The following is a 23,607-nucleotide window of genomic DNA, read 5'->3' as shown; positions in this document are numbered from 1 at the left end:
CCCCCTCTAATTTCCCTCAACTCCCTTCTCCTCTCCATCTCCACGTGTCCTCCGTATTATTCCTTATGCTTCACAAATAAGTGAAACTATATGATAATTGACTCTTTCTGCTTGACTTATTTCACTCAACATAATCTCTTCCAGTCCCATCCATGTTGATACAAAATTTGGGTATTCATCCTTTCTGATGGAGGCATAATACTCCATAGTGTATATGGACCACATCTTCCTTATCCATTTGTCCATTGGAGGGCATCTTGGTTCTCTCCACAGTTTGGTGATTGCTGCTATGAACATTGGGTACAGATGGCCCTTCTTTTCACTACATCTATATCTTTGGGTTAAATACCCAGTAGTGCAATTGCAGGGTCATAAGGAAGCTCTATTTTTAATTTCTTAAGGAATCTCCACACTGTTTCCCATGTGACTGCACAAACTTGCATTCCCACCAACAATGTAATAGGGTTCCCGTTTCTCCACATCCTCTCCAACACACGTTGTTTACTGTCTTGTTAATTTTGGCCATTCTAACTGATGTAAGGTGGTATCTCAATGTGGTTTTGATTTGAATCTCCCTGATGGCTAGTGATGATGAACAATTTTTCATGTGTCTGTTGGCCATTTGTATGTCTTCATTGGAGAAGTCTCTGTTCATGTCTTTTGCCCATTTTATTTATTTTTTTAAAATTTTTAAAAGATTTTATTTATTTATTTGACAGAGAGATCACAAGTAGTCAGAGAGGCAGGCAGAGAGAGAGGAGGAAGCAGGCTCCCTGTTGAGCAGAGAGCACGATGTGGGGCTCGATCCCAGGACCCTGAGATCATGAACTGAGCCGAAGGCAGAGGCTTAACCCACTGAGCCACCCAGGTGCCCCTTCTGCCCATTTTTTGACATGATTATCTGTTTTGGGTGTGTTGAGTTTGAGAAGTTCTTTATAGATCCTGGATATCAGCCTTTTGTCTGTACTGTCATTTGCAAATATCTTCTCCCATTCCGTAGGTTGTCTCTTTGTTTTGTTGACTGTTTCCTTTGCTGTGTAGAAGCTTTAGATCTTGGTGAAATTCCAAAAATTCATTTTCGCTTTTGTTTCCATTGCCTTTGGAGACAAATCTTGGAAGAAGTTGCTGTGGCCGACATCGAAGAGGTTATTGCCTGTTATGATTCTGATGGATTCCTGCCTCACAATGAGGTCTTTTATCCATTTCGAGTTTATCTTTGTGTATGGTGTAAGAGAATGGTCGAGTTTCATTCTTCTACATATAGCTGTCCATTTTTCCCAGCACCATTTAGTGAAGAGACTGCCTTTTCTCCACTGTGTATTTTTTCCTGCTTTGTCGAAGATTATTTGACTTTTAGAGTTGAGGGTCCATATCTGGGCTCTCTACTCTATTCCACTAGTCTATGTGCCTGTTTTTATGCCAGTACCATACTGTCTTGGTGATCACAGCTTTGTAGTAAAGCTTGAAATCAGTCAACGTGATGCCCCAGTTTTGTTTTTCTTTTTCAACATTTCCTTAGCAATTTGGGGTCTCTTCTGATTCCATACAAATTTTAGGATTTTTTGCTCCACCTTTTTGAAAAATACCGGTGGAATTTTGATCGGAATGGCATTAAAAGTATAGATTGCTCTAGGCAGTATAGACTTTTTAACAATCTTTAATCTTCTGATCCATGAGCATGGAATGGCTTTTCATCTTTTTGTGTCTTCTTCGATTTTCTTTCATGAGTGTTATGTAGTTCCTCGAGTACAGATCTTTTACCTCTTGGTTAGGTTTATTCCCTGGTATCTTATGGTTCTTGGTGCTTTAGTAAATGGAATCAATTCTCTAATTTCCCTTTCTGTGTTTTTTCATTAGTGTATAAGAAAGCAACTGATATCTGTACATTGACTTTGTATCCTGTCACATTACTGAATTGCTGTATGAGTTCTAGTAGTTTGGGGGTGGAGTCTTTTGGATTTTCCATATAAAGTATCATGTCATCTGTGAAGAGCGAGAGTTTGACTTCTTCATTGCCAATTTGGGTACCTTTTATTTCTCTTTGTTGTCTGATTGCTGTTTCTAGGACTTTTTTTGTTTGTTTGTTTGTAGGACTTCTAATAGTATGTTGAACAAGAGTGGTGAGAGTGGGCATTCTTGTCACATAGCACATGTTCTTTATCCATGCATCAGTCAGTGGACACAATGGGTTACTTTCATAATTTGGCTATTGTAGATAGCGCAGCTTTAAAAATTGGGGTGCATGTATGCCTTTGAATTAGTATTTTTTAAATTAAATTAAATTAAAATTTTTGTATATGTGTTCCAAAATTCATTGTTTATGCACCTCACCCAGTGCTCCATGCAATATGTGCCCTCCTTAATACTCACCACCAGGCTCACCCAACCCCCATACACTCCCTTCCAAAACCCTCAGTTTATTGTATTTTGGGGGTAAATACTTAGTGGCATGATTGCTGGATTGTAGGATAGTTCTATTTTAACTTTCTGAGGAACTGTCACTGTCACACTGTTTTCCAGAGTAGCTGCACCAGTTTGCATTCCAACCAACAGTGCAAGAGAGTTCCCCTTTCTCTATGCTCTTGCCAACACCTGTTGTTTCTTGTGTTGTTGATTTTACATTCTTACAGGTGTGAAGTGATATCTCATGTAGTTTTCTTACAGCATCTTTGGCTTTGTTATCAGAGTAATACCGGTCTTATAAAATGAGTTTGGGAGTGTCCCATTTTTTTTGTATTCCATGCAAGTTATTTCAAAATTATTTCAGCTCTTCTTATTGCCAGTATTTAGAGAGACTTAAATTGCTTTAATTCAGTGTCATAGCAATCACAGTTCCAAGAACAGTAAGTGTAAGTGTCCTCATTAAAAATGAGAGTTTGGTATTTGAAAAGAAGATAAACCACTTTCTCCATGTTCTGTCATGGAACTACATAATGTAGAATATGTATTTCTAATTCCCATAGCCAAGACATTTCAGGGGTCCATGAGGTCAAAACTGTTTTTATGCTAGCACTAAGACATACATCTACCTTTTTTCCACTATGTTGATATTTGTACCAATGGTACAAAACTCTGGTGGGTAAAGTTACAGGAGCCTTAACACAAATTAAGGATCAAGGTAGTAGCACCAAACCAAACTGTACTAGTATCATCTATCCTCATATTCTCCACCACATGAACTAAACAAATGAATGAAAGGGGGACAATTTTGTATAAGAATGAGATTGTATTTGACAAAGCAAGTATTTGATGAAAATTTATTAATTTCACTAAACATTGATCCCCGGTTACACACTCTTAGGCCAACATCTTGGTGGGGGGTGGTGTAGAAAAAAGAAGGATTGGGCAGCAGGAGAACTTAAAATGCAGTGCATTCACAACAAAGTCCTTCATATACCCCATGGAATGTCTTGGGTCTGGGATAACTCTTCATAATTGGTTCAAATTGAGGAAAAGGAGCTGGGTCCTTATTCTTGCCACATCAATCAATCACTGGCTACAAGCTGCTCCTGTAAAGGCGCCATGATCTTGGGTATAATGGCTTTCTCTAGCCAAGGCCATTTCCCAGAGATGAACTCCAGCTAAGGATTATCAGGGCCCCAAACTCTAGAACCAATAGTAATAAGGGAGATGACCCCGATGCTTCTCCCCAGTGGAGTTTCTTTACGTGTATCTCCTTTTAGAATCTGCTTCCCTGGGTGCTCAACCTGTGATAATCTCTCTCTCTCTTTCTCTCAATTGTTTATAAAATGTGCGCTCAATGAAAGAGAGGTGCCAACCATAGTTTTATATTCTTTTAGGAAAACATACTGCCATTGTTGCCACATTATCATAGGAGGGGAAAATGCTAACATTCCTTAAACACCAGTTACAGTTATAAGCTTTTTATTATAGTCTTATTCAATGTTTGTAACAACTCTGTGATATTAAGTATAGTTATTATCTCCATCTTATAGATGGTCAAACTGAAGGACAAATATATTTAATAACCTACTGAGTAGCAATCAGGATTTGAATCCAGGCAGTCTAATTCCAGAGCCTGTATTCTTTTTAATTGGAGTTGTCTAGAAAAGAGCTGACCTAAACTTTGCCATAATGACCCAGTCTGGCCTAGTCTGGGAAGCATAATTTGGCTTAATAAAACAAGGTATATAAAAGAGGCCTGAGCCCAATAAACCAAAAACAAACAAACAAGAACACTCCAGATAAACCAACAAATGAGAATCTATTTATCTCTGTCGCTGAGTGAAATAGTCCCATTTATTTCCACATGAGGTATGGCACAAATCTCTTTCTCTACAAATGATGCGACTCTCTCCTTCACACAAAATCTATATTCCTTTTTCTAGTACTTGTCAACACAGCCTCCTCAAGTGTGGTTTAAGACATGCTGTTTATCTTGAATATGGTGGATGGTTAATAAATGGTATCTGACTCAAACAACCTTTGATACCATCTTGTAGGGCACTGGTTTTTGTTGCTATATTGTTCCTATTGTCATATATATATATATATATATATATATATATATATATATATTGTTTTCTTAAGATAGGACACCGGTTTTCTCTCTTTTATGTAGCAGTTCTATCACAGCAGCCACTATACTGCCATGCCTTGTGTCAGCACTCGATAAATATTAATTCAAACTGAATTGAATTGTTTATGAGGGGAGGAGAAAAATGTGAGAGCACTGAGATTTAATATCTTTGGGCTTCCTACTAGAGATTAATCAAAAAGAAACTATGAATTTTTTTTTATGACACATGTTTTTTTTTTTTCCCCCAGGGAGGCAGGTTCAAATGAAAGAGAGAGAATGTGGCATATTTACACACTGCATCTCAAAGCTTAGTGGCTAGAATTCAGTTTGTCTTCCTCCTTCTTTTTCCTTACTCTCTCAACCTGATTGCTGAGAAACATGGAGCTTAACCTCTTTGTGCCAGAGAGGATGGCCCCCCCTGGAAGATGGTTTCTGAAAGCTATACATACTCATGCCTGCTATTTCCAAAAACTGCAGCGGGCCACCAGACTCTTGGACCCTGGAACAAGACACCCACCAGGCCTCAGCAGTCATTGGCATGTCACACTGTCTTCATAATGCAAGTAATACAAACTCTGGATGATGTTTTTCAAGGCCTTGCCTCATAGGTGGTGCTGCATGAACACTTTAAGCCTCTCAGAGTCCAGTCATCTTAGGCTGAGCTCAAGTACTTAGTCTGTGTTGAGGACAAATGTAGGATGTGAGTGCTATGCTGTCCTGAATTCATCACACTATTAGTATTTTTTTAAAATAAATATATTCGAATTCTATGAAGACACAAGTATCAGCATATCACCCCTTTCCTTAAAACCTTTCGATGACTTTCAGTAAGAATAAAGTGTAGTACTCAATACAAGGACATGACCCTTGTTTCTATCCCTAGTCTCAACTTATTCTGATTCATTTTGTTGTGTGTGTGTTTAATTCACTCCTACAACATGTTATTTTATGTCTGATGTGCTGTGCTTATATAGTTCCCTCTTCCTGGAATGCCCTTCTGGTCTTGGTCACCTGAATTTTTCATGAGAAGTATTATGTCTTCTAGGAGGTCCTGGCTGAATCCCTAAGTTTATTCTTTCAAATAATACTCACTGAGCATCTACTATGGGTCAGTTGTTGCTCTGATTGCTGGAGTCAAAGTGGGAAGCAAATGAGAAAAGTGAACCAACATTTAACTGGAGGCACAGGGACAGAAAATAAATAGGTAAGAAATAAATTAGATTACTTTTAAATAATGAAGAACTATAAAATAAGTAAACTGGAGTGCTATGAAAGAAGAAAATAAGCTGGAGGCTGTGAGTCGTTCCTGGCAGTTACAAGTGGCTTAAGTCAAGAATGTTTGGCACACTTGAGGAATAAAAGCCAGTGAGACTGGAACTTGTTGAGGAAGAGGGAGAGGACAGGTAGGCACAGGCAAAATCAGGTAGGTTATTGTCATAAGCTCTGGCAAATAGTCTGAAATCTATTCTAAAAGTAATGACAAGTTAGAGAAGAATTTTAATTGGGGAGTGATATACTATGACTTCCATATGAAAATGGTAGCAGGGAGATTAATTTGGAAGCTCTTAGAGTAGCACAGGAGAAATAAACTGGTGGCTTGAATCACATTTGAGATCTATTTCATGGCACAGCCAGCAGTACCTTCAACAGATTGGAAGGAGATTGGGACTGGTCAGGAAATTGGAGGAATGAAGTTGGACCAAGTTTCTTTATCACTATCAAAGCATCCTGTCTACACCAACATTGACTAAAGCCTTATGTGTATGTGTCTGTCTCTCCCACTGGCTTGAACATACTGGTCATCTTTGAAGTCTCAGGACCTGGCATCATGCCTGGCAGATGACAGATATTCAAGAGGTATTCATGGGATTGGATACCTGAACTGAACTGAATTTATTTTTATCTTAATGGAGTGAAGTACTTTGGGCTTTTAGTCAGTAGGATATTTTCTTTTCTTTTTTTTTTTTTAAGACTTTATTTATTTATTTGACAGAGATCGCAAGTAGGCAGAGAGGCAGGCAGAGAGAGAGGAGGAAGCAGGCTCCCTGCTGAGCAGAGAGCCAGATGCGGGGGGTTTAATCCCAGGACCCTAGGATCATGACCTGAGCTGAAGGCAGAGGCTTTAACCCACTGAGCCACCCAGGTACCCCGGATATTTTCTTGAAGGAGTTTTCATGGAAAGTTAGAATACTATAAGAGATTCTCCGAAAAAATCAGGAGGAAATGAGAATATTGACTACACTTGCAACTGTCTTTACTTCTGAGGTTAAGACTCTGGTTTGACTCTGATTATGACCATCAGACTCTTAACATTTTCTCTGAGGAGTGAGGAAAAGGGGGATAAACTTGGTATGCAGATTTCTACTATATTTCTTTGTAGGTGTTCACTGGAGAATGGTGATGTTGATCCTATCAACAGAATAGGCTTATAAACTATCAAAGGTCTGTGGACCACAATATAAATCACTGTCCTAAAATTTTGTTGTTGAAAGTGCGCTATACTTTTTTGTATACAGAAAATAATTGCAGTGATTTAGTGTCCTGAAATACATATGAGTGATAAACAATATTACAACTGGTAGATGATAAGCTGCTATTATAGAGTAGAATTAATAAAAATTGCACATCATGATTTAGCAAACATTTACAGAGAATACAATTCACTATGCAGTGTCTTGGTTACCTTCAGCAAATAAATCAACTTCAAAGATTTCTCACAAATCTGGCATAAAAAACACTATTGGATAATGACAATTTATGCTCTAAAATGAAGTAATGAAACATTGATTCATATGCATGTCAAAAGACATTTTTGGTTCACTAACCATGAGTTATAAGGAATGGCACCAGCCTTTCAAAATGGAATGACACTAAGAGAAGGGTTAGCTGAAGCCTTGTAAAATGATTACTTCTAAAATGCTGACTTGAGCTATAAAATGGCGATGCAAAAAATGTACCTCACTAAGTGGTTTACAAAAGATTGAGGTATATAAACAGTGGACTTTGTAATCTCTAGTCCTCCTCCTGCAGTGTTTTCAGGGGCTGGGGCAGGGGGATGTGGGGAGCTACTAATCAACAGGCATAAAGTTTTTTTTAGTTGAGCAAGATGAATAAGCTCTCTAGGTCTGCTGCAACACTGTACCTGTAGTCAGTAATACTGTTTTGTGCACTTGACAGTTTGCTAAGAGAATATATATTGTGTTACTTCCAGAATAAAATTTTAAAAGAAAATTATATTTGGGCTTATAAATCCATGTAAAAGAGGAAAAATCATCTGGAGGAATTAAAATACGTGTGAATCACAGATAATAGTGAATCATAGATGATAGTTTCACCTTATATCCAGCTAAGATCTCTGGTGATGAGAGAATAAGAGCTTAGATTAGGGTGTGGTGGGGAGGGAGGGCAGTCCAAGACAGAGGTGATTCTATGAGATGGAAGAAGACCTAGCCTGTGGATAAGAGGAGGTGGGCAGTGTGTGCCACCACATGTGATTTAAAACAGTAACAGCTGAACCCAGGAAGAGGACATGAGAAAAGGGATGGATGCCCCAGGAGAAATGGCCTTTAAAAAAATTTTGCCCAAGGCAAGTCATGTAGAAGGGAGGAAAACACCCTTTTTTGTTTTTGAAGGAAAGTCCTGGCCCCTTCCTTATTGGAAGTTATAACCTTTAGCTGTGGTCTGAGTTAAAGAGGCATTTATGAATCTGCTTAGGGACTTAAGCAATATCTTTAAAAGAAATATTTACTGGAAAATGCATTTGAGTTTTCAACAATTGATTTGTAAGTGACTTGGCAGAAAACAGATCTTAGAGGGTTACTTCTATAACTTGTTTAAAGTTAACACTCAGTTTTTATGTTTCTAAATCAGAAAGTTGACCATGCTGTGACTTTTAAAAATTCTCCTGAATTCAAAAAAGAAATGTCTAAAGTTATTTATAGATTTGAAAAGACTAAGTCATTTTTGTTTTAAAATAACCATGGAACAAAGAAGAGTCAATATCTCCTTTTTACTGAATTCTCGGCTCTTATGGCCTCCCCTGTTGAAATCTTATTATGATTTCCTGTAGGATTTTTACTAAATCCTTCAAGACTTTTTCTTTTGTAGTCGTTGTAGATTTGCACTTAAGCTAGGCAGAGTTATATTTTTAGTTAAAGAAGGAGAGGCCCCCAATAACAGAATCAGAAATTTCAATCATGAGGAAACTAAAAATGTCATTTCTAATGTACATAAAAAATCTAGGAAGAAAAGTAGATATGGATTTGTGAAACATGGTCTTAAAATTTACATTTTAAGAGCTTAAAGTGAGTCTGAATATAATATAACTTTAATATAACTTTAGTTTACAAAGCTTACAAATGAATTTGATCTTTCCTTTCTTTTTTTTTTTTTTTTTGCTTAGGTTTATGAGAATGTAACCTGCACTAGCTATTGTGTGCTTCACTTAAGTGAAGCCAAGAAAATTTAAACTTTTTTGTTTGACATCTGGGGAAGGCTGTCACAGAGTGCCAAAGTCTTGACGAAGCATCAGTACAGAGCATCAGAATTACCCAAGGAAGTTTTTGTAAAATATCGCTGCTTGAGTCTGCATCTATATTTTATAAAATTTCTTTAGAATGGTGATTCTGATTTGCAGGCATGGTTGGGAACTGCAAGATTCGAGTCTAATATTTAGTTCTGTAAATCCGAAGTCTCCCGTATGGTCCAAATGGGGATATAGGATTGACCATAGAGGTGTTAAGTAAAATGTATGGAATATCTCTACACACCACTATAATTATGAATTACATACCAATTTAAAATCAGAATAAAAACCTGTATGCAAAAAAACCCCTGTATGCAAAAGAAGAATTAGTAAGGAAAGTCATAGTACAATTTCATGGTACCAGGTACTCCAAATGCCATAACGCATTTACAATATTATAATGTTAAAAGAGATAAATTCAGGCTTTTGGAAGTTGATACTCTAACTTCTAATTTAAAAATAAGAAGTTCAGCCAGTGACATGCATGGTTCCAAGTATTCCCTGCTTTCACATATTTGGATGTTTACTGTCACATTATTTTTAGAATAGTATTTGGCATTAAGCTGGCATAACATGATAAATAATAACATTCGTCTACATGAAGTTTTATATATTTTTTTGAAAAAAGTAATTAAGGGGATTAATTCAACTATAGCATTTATGGTTTAAAAAATAGTATTGGTAGGTTAATGTGACTTCATTTTTTTCACTGTTGAATATTAAATGAATGCAATGTAGATTAATTTTGCTCTCATATCCTAGCACAAATATAATTCCACACAACACAATTTACAAGGAAAATGTGCTAATAAAATACAGCTCTCATTATTAATATATAACCAGCATAAGGTAAAATGCCATCTTTACTAGATTTATAATTTGACTACATAAATATTTAAAAGATCCCTTTAATTTTTTAAATTAATATTTGTTTTACATTTGTTCAAGGAAACTCTTCAAATGACTCACATTGCCTTCGAAAGGCTGATATGCACTGATATGTATTATTTAAATACTCATATTCTTGACGTATATCTGGATTTTTTAAATGTGAAAAATATAACTATTTTTAGCTACTAGAAAAAGACAAAACAATTTTAAAACTCCTAGTGACATCTTCTGATATATATTATAATAGTACATTATATTATGGAGACTCTACTACGTGCCTAGACACATATTCTAGGAGTTTAGGTCTATTAACCATTTAATTTAATATTATATGAAACTCACAACAACTGTGGGAAGTAGTTACTGCCTATCCTTGGCCTTATTTTATGGATGACAGTTGTCCTTGAATCTTCCCTTGTGCCTGTACAATTCAGCCAATCTAATAGCAAAGTCTATAAGCTCTACCAATACAAATAATTTCTAAATACATCTCAGTTTCTAGTATTTTCCATTAGCTCAACTATAACAATCCTCATCTAAGCCACTGTCATCTCCTTACCTGGATTTTTGTTACAAAAGCCTCCAAATTTCTCTCCATCCATCTGTACTTCACTCAGAATATAGCCATAGCAATTTTTTAAAAACACAGTCAGATTATGTTGTATCTCTACCCCAACCCTACAATAACTTCACGTCTTACCCAGAGAAAACTCAAACACATTACAATGACCTAAAATGCCCCAATTCAGTGTTTTTACAACTTGGTTGCTTATTAAACTCAACTGGGGGAACTTTGAACAAATACGAATCCATGTGTTCCACCAAGAGATACCGATTTAATTTACTTGAGATGCAGACTAGAACTTGGGATTGTTACAAGCTTTCTAAATTAAATGATTATAATATGAAGCCAAGATTGAGAATCATTTTGCTCCAACATTTGAGCCCCTTTCTGCCTCCAAAAACTCTCTGACTTCATCTTCTACCACCTTCCCCTTAGATACTCTATTCTAGTCATAACCACAGGGTGACGACATATTTTATTAACCCAAGTGCAGGGTAAAAGGGTCAATATTAACAATTATGAAGAGGCAGTAAGCACGAATTACCACTGTTCTAGGCAAAACAGGCATTTGATCATAAAGCATAAAGGCTTAATTTGTAATTCTTTGGGTATAAAATACTCCAAACTTAGGGCGTTGGCCCCTGCTATTCTTACTCTGTGAAGTATTTCCTTCCAGGTATCCACTTGGCTTGTTCCTTCACCTTCTTCCACCTTTACTCATATGACACTTTTCGCTAAGACTTTACCTGTTTATTTAATTTAATACTGAAAGCTAATCTCACTTCCACCTTCAATTCTCCTACTTTTTCTCCCTGTCTGATATACCATATATTTTGCTGAATTCTTTATTTCTCTTCCCAATAGGTTTTTTATTTCTGTTTTGTTTACTTCTATATTCTGGCCTCCAGAATAGTGCCTGGTCTACTATAGTCTTTGAAAACATATTTGTGAAAAAACAAAAAAGATTTATCAGCTGTTTTTACATTGGGCAAGTTACTTATTATGCTTTGCCTCAGTTTCCTCATTGATAAAATGGGGATAATAGTAACACCCACCTCATAATGTTGCTGTAAGAACTTGGTGAATTAATGAATACTTGGGGTTGGAATAATTCCTGACTCATAGAAAGCACACATAAATGCTAACTATATTAGTTAATTAAAGATATTCACCTTCAATTTTGCTTTAGCCACCGATTCCTAGGTCCACACCAGGAAACCGTCACCCCGAAAACTGCCTTGTTTCAGAAATCTTAAGTATCAATATACTGTGTTGGTAAACTGGCCCTCTGGAGAAAAACAAACAAGCACTGATCTGTATATTCCCATAGTGTAAATAATTCCATCATGGCCAATCTCAAGCTACTAACAGCTTAACAACCAGCTCGCTAAATTCCTGGCCATTTAGTAATCATCTCTCACAAGCTGAAATAATCTGTCTCTAACAAACCACTGCTCGTATCCTACTTCTGACACACTCTTCTTTTCCTTCAGCTCTCCCACCCTCCCTCATCATACAACTATTTATCCTCTTTAACATAGCCACAGCTCCCAGCTAATGATGTTTCTATTCATTTCTAGCCAATCAGTCTCTTTATTTCCTTCTCTGTCTAGCCTGGATTCACCAGTAACTTACCTACAAGATTCATTTTCCACCACCCCAGTTCCCCTTTAATACCTGTGTGTCTTCTGTTGTACCTGCTCTACATACAGTGGCCTCTGTTATCTCCATTCTTATACCTGCGTTGAGTGTTCCTGCAGAAAGTCCTGGAAACATTCATGCCACTACCAAAACACATTCATGTATCCAGCATCAGCTGGATGTCAGTATTAGTTAATTATTTTACTTTCTCCAGGATGAAAGATGTGGTCTGGCAGAACTGGAGGAAGAATACAGGGATCTAATGACAATTACTGGACCAGTAGTCTAGAAGATCCACTACCAGCCACTGAGGGTTGCATTATCATTAAAAACGTTAGTAAACATTTTTAACTGGTTGCCCTTGCTGGGGCCCAGACAAAAGCTGTTCCTGGTGCCCAGCCTGCTCTTGATGCCCACCCATTTTATTTCCTTTGGTCTGAGCAGTGATTAGTTATTTTTCTTTTTAACTTCAGCAATTATTCTAAACATTCACTTTAAATGAAAGTTCGTTTTCAAACTCTCAAGTAAACTCTCCTCCTACTTCACATAGAAAAGCAACAACATCAGGTATCATTTCCTTCAATTTAATGCCTTTCATATATCTCTCTAGATCTATAACACATGGTCCCATGGGTCCTGGAAGATGTGGAGTCCTCTACTATTCAAAGTCAGTCCTCCACCAGGGTCCTTGATTTTGTATATTCCTATATCCTGAGATAGTTTGCCTTACCAGTGTATTTTCTTTAATTCCCTATATCCCAGTGTATAAATTATCAATTTTTTTCTATTAAAAAAATACCCTTCATGTTTCTTTTTGTCTCCTAGCATCTGATTTTTCTCTTACCTTGCTATCTCACCAACTTTCTACAAAAACAAAAAACAAAACAAAACAAAAAACAACAACAAAAAAAACCATCTCCATTATCAATTCCTGTTCATCTTTCATTCTCATTTTGCCCTACACGTTCTGACTTCTGGCTGGGATCAACCCATTAAACATGCTTTTGTGGAGATCCCATTGATGTTTTTCAGTCTTTATTTTTCTGAGCTTCTCTGCTGTATTTGATACAGCTGTATTGCTTATTTGCTCCTGCCTGGTGTGCAGGGTTCCATGTCCTTATTTCCCTCCTCCTTCCTCATTGACCACTTATTCTTAGTCACCTTTGGAAACTCCACTCTGCTGCCTCCCTAGGTTGGCACACCATAGAGTTCCAACCTAGTTCAACTCCTTGCCTTTCTCTAAAAGTTCTCAGAAAATATCCTGGTTTGGCTTTAAGAACCACTTTTATGCTACCGGCTACCAGATCTTTAATTTTAGTCATATATTTCACCTCAGCTTCAGATTTGTATTTCTTTGCTGTCTGGACATGTTCACTGCATGTTGCATAGGCATGGAATATAACTCAAATGAAACTCGGCATTTCCAAACAACCTGCCCATCCTATTCTTACTCTGTATCTTCAAATCAGTTGGTAACACCACCTTCTAAACATTCTTCTTAGTCCTAAGCATCCTTTCCTGATTATGTTTTATTTTGTTATTATTTTTTTTAAGATTATTTATTTATTTATTTGACAGACAGAGATTACAAGAAGGCAGAGAGGCAGGCAGAGAGACAGAGGAGGAAGCAGGCTTCCTGCTGAGCAGAGAGCCTGATGCGGGGCTCGATCCCAGGACTCTGGGATCATGACCTGAGCCGAAGGCAGAGGCTTTAACCCACTGAGCCACTCAGGCCCCCCTCCTGATTATGTTTTTTTTTTTTTTAATTTTTTATTTTTTATAAACATATATTTTTAGTCCCCAGGGGTACAGGTCTGTGAATAGCTAAAATCAACAAGTCAGGAAATGACAGATGCTGGCAAGGATGTGGAGAAAGGGGAACCCTCCTACACTGTTGGTGGGAATGCAAGCTGGTGCAGCCACTCTGGAAAACAGCATGGAGGTTCCTCAAAATGTTGAAAATAGAACTGCCCTATGACCCAGCAAGTGCACTATTGGGTATTTACCCTAAAGAAACATGCACCTGAATGTTTATAGCAGCAATGTCCACAATAGCCAAACTATGGAAAAAACCTAGATGTCCATCAACAGCTGATTATGTTTTAAAATATGGTTTCCTTACTCAATCTGATCTTGTTGGATCTTGTTTTTATCAATTCCCCCCAGCTTGACTCCCTGCTTGCTCAGGTGATTGTGCTTTGAAAATAATGTTTCTGTCTTTTCTCTCATATCAAAGGATTTGAGATGGCAGCAAGAGGTTGTAGCATGAACACACAATATAACATCTTATATAGAAACCAGTGGTATTAAATTTTTGCATACCTAAATTGTGTGAATTGATAAACAAATCCACAGTCAACAAATGTTATAAAATAAAGGAATATATTTTTGTGGTTGGCATATAGTATCTCAAAATTTTAACGTATTTTAAAACTGTTTTTATTTGCATTGTCTGTTAATACTGTTATAAAAATGGAAGTCCAAAGATCTCAGGGCAAGCAAATGCCAGGTAGATGCTACAAAAAGTGTTTATGAAATCCATTGAGAGAGACCATACAGGGATGATGGACAAGATGACACTTAATTCACACTACCGTATTTCTTTGGAAAAGTTAGGAATATTTGCACATGAGTGAAGTCATACATTCTGGGCAGCAGGACTGATGTTCTGCCTGCCAAGTCAGGACGCGTTTTATTTTAAAATGGAAAAGCGCGCATATAGTTACATACCCACCCACATCCCTTCTGCATGTGCTCACACATGCAAGCGTGCACACACACAAACACAGGCACTTAACCATACCACCTCTTGCCAACATATATCTGGAGGAATGTCCATAGGATCCTAAACAGTAGAAGATTTATGAATCCAGTGCAATATCACAGCCAGCCAGCCACCTCCACTGGCACAAGATTGTACTTTTGTACTTAGTTTTGCTACCACTCTTTCATATAAAACAGTAAACTGAAGTGATTTTCAAGTATGTGAGAGGCCAAGGGGAAATCTTTTTTCTTCTAGTAAGCACAGAATGCTATTAATGAGCCATGGATAGCTTCCCTACAACGCAATGCACTTAGCCACTTCCTCTGTGCTCATAGAAGCTGCGATTATCAAATTCTAAAGCAGTAGTTTGAAAAATGACTTCGTTTTTGAGAATTTGTGGGATATATATCTTTATAAATTTTATTTCTTCTTGCCATGGGGAGTTGAATATCTGCTATTGACATAAAGTTTATACAGCACTTTGAGCTTCGGGGATAAAAGAGATATGATTACAAAGAAAGGTAAGAATATTAAAAAAAAAAGAGTAAGAAGGGAGTATTTGGCCCTGTGAATTTTTTTCTCATGCATATGATTTTTATTTTAATAGAAATTTTACATGCAGACAGGATACAAGTTCACATGGAGAGATGGCAGTGAACTTATAAAAAGAAGTAATAAGCAGGTTTATTTGAAGAAGAAGAAGAAGAAGAAGAAGAAGAAGAAGAAGCAGGAGTGGTGTATGAGAACATGGCTTTTTGAGTCAGGGACCTGAGTTTGAATCTTCACTCTACCACTTACAATATGTCAAGTATTATTATATAAACTATAATAATACATGGACTCAATGAATCCTCACGACACTTGTATGCAGTAGATGTTGTTAATATACCCATTTTATAGATAAGTAAACAGAGGCGCACCACAAGTTAGTAGCTTGCCCAAGTCACAAGGTTGCACAGCTGGTAAATGACAGAGCCAAGATAAGCTAACATAATTAAGTGTCTCATAGCAGGAATAATGGTAGCGACCATCAACAGAACAGCTAATCTTTCCCAGACTGTATGATGTCTTACTGATACAGTGCGTGACAACTGAAAAATAGTTTCTAAATTTTAAATCATGAAATATACCACTTATAAACATGTTGTAGAATCTTTACAAATACATATTTTATTGATAACATATTATCATTTCTTTATAACATATTTTAATTAATTCAGGATTCGGCAGGATAAAAAGTATATCTGAAGCAAACAATTCTCTCCTAATTTGCTGTGGCAGTCATTTGATCCAATTTTCAGCAGCAATTTAGACTGAGTATGCGCTACATTATTTGCCATTATATTCAGCTCTAGGATAGAGTTGATAAAAAAAAACCCAAAACATATCCTAAACATCATTAAAGAATAAGTCATTTTGGAGTATGTCTGATAAAAATGAGCTTTGGAATAAAAATAATGGGAGAGCCTAACTATATATGCATTTCCAAGTACCATAGGTGGTCCTGATAAATTATTCTAAAATAATTTAGCACATTTACAGGAGAAATGAATACAAGCGTAAAATAACATTCCGAGAATGTCTACAGGAAAAAAACAACAACCAGAAACAAATAGTTCATGTCCCCAAACACTTACGAATTTCATTTTGCCTTAAAGAGCACACTTGGTTGAGAGTCTGCATTGTGCAAGGAGTATTGCTCTGTAATAACTGGCCAATTTTACTGAATTCAGCTTCTGGCATTGAATCTGGGCATCAAGTCCAGTTGCAGGGTAAATATATCATCACTGCTAATATTGAGAGAGGTTGGAAGAAGAGGGCATGAACTCAAGAAAAATAAATGAAAATGAGATCAAAAAAGAAAGGTGAAATGCAGAACCTGATCAAGTAATATAGTGCAAAAAATAAAGTGAAGAAAGAACACTTGAGACCATTTTTATCATATAAAAGGGATAATAAAAAACAGTGTAACACTGATGTACTATATACTAGCTAACTGAACATAATAAAAAAATTTTAAAAATAGTGTAATACATTCTAAATAACAAAAGTCCAGTGATGTTATAATTAAGAAAAGCAGCCATGTCTCTGTAGATAGATAAATATTTAAGAATACAGTGACATTCAAATATGTGACCTCTGTTGGGGATGAAACGTATTTACTGTAGCGATTATTTTTTATATCTCTGTTTTTTAAATTATCAATGAGCACGTTTGTTGCATATGATGGCTTTTTAAATAGTAAAGACATTATAAATATACTTGAAATATAACTTCATGGTGCCTTCTCAGCTCTGTTATTCTCTACTATTATATAAAACAAATGATTTTTTTAAAAGATTTTATTTATTTGAGAGAGAGAGAGAGAGAGAGCATGAAAGGGGCGAGAGGCAGAGGGAGAAGCCGGGTCCCCGATGAGCAGAGGGCCCGATGTGGGACTCGATCCTGGGACTCAGGATCATGATCTGAGCCGAAGGCAGTTGCTTAATGAACTGAGCCACCCAGGTGCCCCAAGACAAATGAGTTTTGTACACACCGTATTCTCAAGGATAAGTCAATTTAGTATATGTGCTGCTGAAGTGAGCACTAAGATAAGTCACTTTTTAAAGAGTGCTTTAAAATTTTTGTTCTGAACAGATCTCTGCTAGAGTTTTGCTGTATTTCCTTTGTTTTCTGAAAGTCAGGCAAATGAATTTAAGAGGGATAAAACCAGTTGTCTAATACGAACCTGAGTCATTATTGGTAGATACATATCAATTTAAGGGGTTCAGCCTTATAGATCGTGCATAAAACATCACACTGTATAGTTAAATGTGATAAAAGTAAAATGAATGCTTATGGGCGGCAACTGAGTTTCATTTAATCTCTTTATAACATCATTTGAAATATATATATTAATATGGCATATGAATTTATAGGCAAAATCAATTATATTATTATGTGTATATACTCCTCCCGTTAGTAACACGCTAATGTATCACAGTTTCAGAGAAATGCACCCTAGAGAAAATGTTGCTATTCTTCATGGAAAAAATCCATGAATAACATTATGCAAAAATTAATTTATGATAAATGATTTAAATCTAGAACTCAGAATAGCTTATTTAAATGCCATCAGAAAAGAACACCTCACCCGCAAAAAGGAGTCTAGGGATCCATTCTCCATATATTCCACCACAATCATTACTGGTCTGCCTGCAAAAAGAGCCAGAGAACACACAAGGATTAGAGCAATTACAGAAAGATGTGCTGCAGTTAGAGATCTCCAGCTGTGGCCGCTAAATTATTTGTGTTTTATTAATAGGAACTTCATTTTCCAACATGCTTCCACAGAAGTCTTAATATTATACATGGGCTTTTCTCCATTTTTTGTAGCATTATTTCCATTGAGTTCATAAAAGGAACACGAATTACAAAGGAATTAAACATTTCCTTTTCTAAAGCTCTGCCATCACTTGTGTAGGTTATGTTCTCTTTGTCCTAAGCTTTTCCTTGAAAGACCATCAACAAGCAAAAGTGAGGCTTTACACAGGGCAGCCTCAGTCCAACTTCTTGAAACATTAGACCGGGCATTTCTGTAATATTCCTAAGGCAAAGCAGAGGGGAGACATTTATAAATTCTCTTTAGGAAATTATAAACCATCAGTCATAGTCTGCTTATAAGGGCTTCTAAGTGGAAAACTGTCATCAGATTGATGGATGCTGGCTGCAAAGTGGGTGGGCTCTGCAATAGTTCTTGATCATGGCTCCATTGGACATAGATTAGATCAACATAACAATGGTGGCAGGACATGAAAAATAAGTAACTCTGATTTTGTAGTCTAGTAAGAAGCTAAAATCCGAAGCTGAACATCATTTATTTCTTCTTTATCATATCTATTTGCAACTGTTACAGTTCCCAATACCTCTATTAGGTAGAATATTTGGCATAAATAACTTAGATTTGTTTCAAAGAGAAGAATCTATTTGTTCTGCCAAATTGCTCAAGCTTAAAAGATAAACTCATTTCAGATGAAGGGGGAGTGATATTTACCTGAAATAAATATGTATGACACATTTACTTTTTACTCTGTATTTCTTGCTTCTCATTGAAATTTTTAGCAATTGAATCTGCACAGCGCACAGAGGTTTTCCCTCATGAGTACAAAAGAGATCTGGAAAGAAATTATGTGTACCAATGATGGAAATATTAGATCTCATATTGTAATTCATGTCCCTTTTATGAACTCAAAGCCTTATGGGTTAAAAGGGTGACTGTAACAAATTAGTACAATGTCTACAAATGCTAGATTTTACATTTGAATCTATATTTTAAAGAAAGATGTGCTAAAGGTTAAAAGTAGTAATAAAACTTCAAATATATCATGCATAGTATTAGAATCCAAAGAAATTTTCCATTTTGGTGGATTTCCATAATATTCCTCAAAGTCATTAATTTCACCCAAATACAGATACAGAACTTTATCAGAAAATACTGAGGTCAAATGAACTGTTGGCACAATTGTAGCAAGGATCTAGAAGATCCAGATTTTAAACCTGACAGGATGTCTTTTATTTGGCTATTGGATTTAGAGAGCTTGGAAACAGAAGCCTGAAACAAACACTTGGTTAGCAAGATAGGGACAATACAAGATCATTTTTTATGATTAAATATGAAAATTCTGAAACCCATATTCCAGTATCAATTATTATGGATCATGGAAGTTAAGAGGAAAAACTGGGTTGCTACAGTGACTGCCTGAGTTAGTTCACCTGCCCAGGGTCACATCTTTTTAATCTACCTCGACCATTGCTGCCAGAGAAACATATTTAGTTTAAAAAAATATATATATATGTTATATATACACATATATACACATATACATATGTATATATAATTAGTACACATATATATATAAAACATACACATACAAATACAAAAATATATATATAAAATGTATACATACACATACAAAAATCCTCTCCCTAAGAATGTCAGTCTTGATACAACAAAAAGAGCTTGCAAGCACTTCCCTTGTATTGATACAAATTATTATTAGACCTATTACACAAATAAGAAAAATTGGGGTTAGAAAATTAAAGTTCTTGTCCAGAGTCCAACAGCTGGTAAGTGGCAGCATCAGGCAGAGTGTTTCAGAGCTTAAGCTCTTAGCTTTTCTGCCACAGGGACCTCTCAGACACAATTTATAGATCAAAGCTGTAAGGTTCATCCTTCCGTGCTGGACCTCATCTCTCCTAACTAGCCCTACCATCTCCTGTTCCTAGCTTCATTATCATCTATACTGGTTCAGTTCCGTCTCCTCTGCTTTTCCTTTTGCTATCCCCTGCCAGGACTATCTACCGATTTGCTTCTCTTCCTAATCTCATTCCACATGTCCCTAGAACTTACATACTGTACCTCCTCCTTGAAAGTCCCCCATAGTGATATTTCCTATAGTGGCATTCTCGTCACATTTATTGTCTACATTATAAAATGTTGTGCCTGGCTCTAGGTTAGGTTGTTTTTCTCCCTTCACTTCCCACAGATGCTATGTATCCCCACTCACTAGGTTTCTCAAAGCCACATCCTGTAAAACTGAGCAGAGTAGGAGTTTTATTTATAGTAACAGGTAGATTTTTCTCAACAATTTTCTTAATTCCTCAGAGAGTAACACCAAAGTATTTGAGTAAGGTTCTAATCTATGTGAATACCAAGTACATTGAAATTAGTTCTAGCTGTAACTCCTTGGGAGATACTTTATGCAGCCTTGAAATTCATCAATGACAAGTTTCATCTTCTCATTAAAGATAATAAAGAGTCAAAAGAAGACTCCCCCAGTTTCGTGAATTAGAACTTTCACACCTGAGCTTGGCATCTTTTGTATTTTGTGCAGTAACATCGATTTAGAGCTGCTATTATTAAACTAAGGAGCTGTTTTATTAGAATACTGCTGGCATCTAACCTGTAATTTGTTTCCTAGTGGTTTTCTATAGGGAGGTTAGCTACACTGTGAAGATTACAAGAAACTATACAGTCTATGATCACATTTTATAATAAAAAAAAGATAAGTATGAGGGAAATTATGAAAGGATAGTATTCAAATATATGATTAGGTGACAGAAGTCTATTGGTAAACAGTAATTTGTTTTATTTTCAAATATGTAAAAATTATATAATACATTATTGCTATTGGAAAATATATTTGGAGGTGATTAATTCTCTTTTTATATTTTCAAAATATTTCAGCTTTTCTTCTCACTTTTTAAAAAAAATTTTACACAGTTTCCCAAAGACCTCATGTCACAGAATTAACTCAGTATTTGCACTGTATTGAAGTCAGTGGATAGACTCCAAGATTCTTGAATGTTAGTCAAGTGTCAAAATCCCTAGACCTTTTTTAGAAGCCTTATCAGTTTGCTTTAAGAGATTTTGAAAAGCACTTCTATAAGTCACACAAAAAGTAAATTCCTTTCATTTCCCTTCAAAAAATAGCCCAGAAATGTTTATGTATATCTTAAATTGCATTCCCATTCCCAATCAAACCCTTGGAAGAAATCTCTTACTTATATCCAGAACACAATGAATCACAAAATCTCAGATCATCTTTTTCTGTTACAGAGAAAAATTATTTTCTTTAATTGGGACTTCAGTGGACTATTGACTAATTTTTTTTTCTTCCATATTTACAGGTGCCCAATACTTGAGATGATTTTGAAACTTGGGGAGAATATTTTGCAAGTGAAATAGTATTTTTGTTTGTTTGTTTGCCTCAAGAACATTTGTGAAAGAAGAGGATTATAGGGGAAATTTAACATTTTCATAAAAGTAATGAGTTTTTGCTGGATGTAGTATTTTGTATCAGCTTAGCCATTTCTAAACAAATCTCAGTGACCTCCAAACTCTATTACAGATTTAAATAGATTCTAGTTTATTTAACATTATATCATGTCTATATTTTATCTACAATTTGTGGTGATAACTTGGCTTGATGGGTTGCTTGTATTTCCCCCCCACCCCCAGTTGCAATTCTGGATTTTTGGAGCCAGTTATTTTTAACCTATTTCTACCGCCCCCATTTCTGATGTAGGGATAGTGAATTATAGTTATAATCTCGAATGGATTTAAGAATAAATAATTTTCTTATCCCTCTAAGGCATTCATATGGATGACATAAATTTGAACAAAATTACAATATAGGAAATAACTATTTATTCACAAGATAAGTCCTAAAATTGGGGGATGATTTTCCCCTTATACTGTTGCCTGGTCATTATCAGATTGTGTCCCAAAGGAATCTTATGCTCAGGTGAATTCAAATCAAATCTTTTAACATTTCCTCTGAACTTTTTTCCCCTCCTATATTCCTGTCAGGGTTAAAACATCACCATCTATCTAGTTTGAAATCTTACTCTAATATTGGACTTCTCACTTTATCAAACCCTGTTAGTCCATAAATTATTAAATGATGCTGATTCTATATAAAATTATTGCTGCCTATATCCTGCTTTTGCTTTTACTTCCTTCACTTATTACAAAATCAGTTACTGGTTATACTTTCTAATGCTTATATAATCATTATTTCAAACATTTAGTGATGCATCAAACATTTGTTTAATGTCTACTATATATCAAGTACTCCTCTGGTTTCCAAAGACTCATCCTTAATTGGGGTGCCTTGGTGGCTCAGTTGGTTAAGTGTCTGATTCTTGATTTTGGCTCAGGTCATGATCTCAGGGTCATGAGACGGAACCCTGCATCATGCTCCTGCTCAGTGTGGAGTCTGCTTAAGATTCTCTCCCTCTCCTCCCTCTGCCTGTCCCCCCTCACATGTATGTGTGTGGTCTCTTTCTCTCTAAAACAAAACAAAACAAAACAAAACAAACAAAACAAAACAAAACAAATCCTCAATCAGTACAAGATCCTTGCTTCATGAAGTGTATAGTGGAAAGGGGAACAGAAATAGGTAAACAGTCAATTAACATAAATGGCTAAGCCCTCATCTCCTTCTTTAAAAACCCATTTTATTGGGGCACCTGGGTGGCTCAGTGGGTTAAGGCCTCTACCTTCAGCTTGGATCATGATCTCTGGATCCTGGGATCGAGCCCTGGGTTGGGCTCTCTGCTCAGCAGGGAGCCTGCTTCCTTCTCTCTCTCTCTGCCTGCCTCTCTGCCTACTTGTGATCTGTCAAATAAATAAATAAAATTAAAAAAAAAAACCATTTTACTTACTGTTTTCTTTGCTGTAGGATTAAAGTTTAAAGGGCGTGGCAATAAATTCCTTCACAGTTTCTCCTCTACCTTTGTTCTCGTGTCATTTTTACCTCCCTCTAGTCCTGTACTTCCTGTTTTTCAAATCCTCATAATTCATGAAGTATGACTTGACTTATACCTCCCTCTCTTCCCTGGAAGACTTCCTTCTCATTGTAAAATCATATACTTAAAAAGGAAAATGTAGAGCTTAAATACTGTCTCCATGGTCAATTCGATGAACACTTTCTCTTTTAGGAAGACCTGGCTGTTTGCTTTCTCCTCCCTTTACATCTTAATCAAACTACTATATGACACACTTACGGCATAGTATTGGTGTTTCTGTGGAGGTGTCTGCTGCCCCTTCTAAAATGCCCTGGACGTCAGGAATTGTGCATAGTTCTCAGCAAATTCACTGTTGAGCAGAGAACTAAGCACAGAATAGGTACTAAATT

At 36.3% G+C, this 23,607-nt stretch overlaps 1 protein-coding gene across 4 annotated transcripts in view; it reads right to left on the bottom strand.

Annotated features, from left to right (window-relative positions):
- EPHA6 (EPH receptor A6) overlaps nucleotides 1-23,607 on the bottom strand; it is an 887,146-nt gene that overhangs the window by 114,913 nt on the left and 748,626 nt on the right. For all 4 annotated transcript variants that reach the window (XM_004773009.2, XM_004773010.2, XM_045088243.1 and 1 more), the window contains one exon: nucleotides 18,060-18,121. In XM_004773009.2, the coding sequence (XP_004773066.1) occupies nucleotides 18,060-18,121 (62 nt within the window). The remainder of the gene's footprint in view (nucleotides 1-18,059; nucleotides 18,122-23,607) is intronic.

This window comes from Mustela putorius, unplaced genomic scaffold (genome assembly GCF_011764305.1).
Source record: "Mustela putorius furo isolate JIRA1106 unplaced genomic scaffold, ASM1176430v1.1 tig00003834_pilon_pilon_pilon, whole genome shotgun sequence".
In the NCBI taxonomy this organism is placed as follows: Eukaryota; Metazoa; Chordata; class Mammalia; order Carnivora; family Mustelidae; genus Mustela; species Mustela putorius.
Note: the sequence above shows the minus strand (reverse complement) of the source record. Positions and strands in the feature narration are given on the sequence as shown.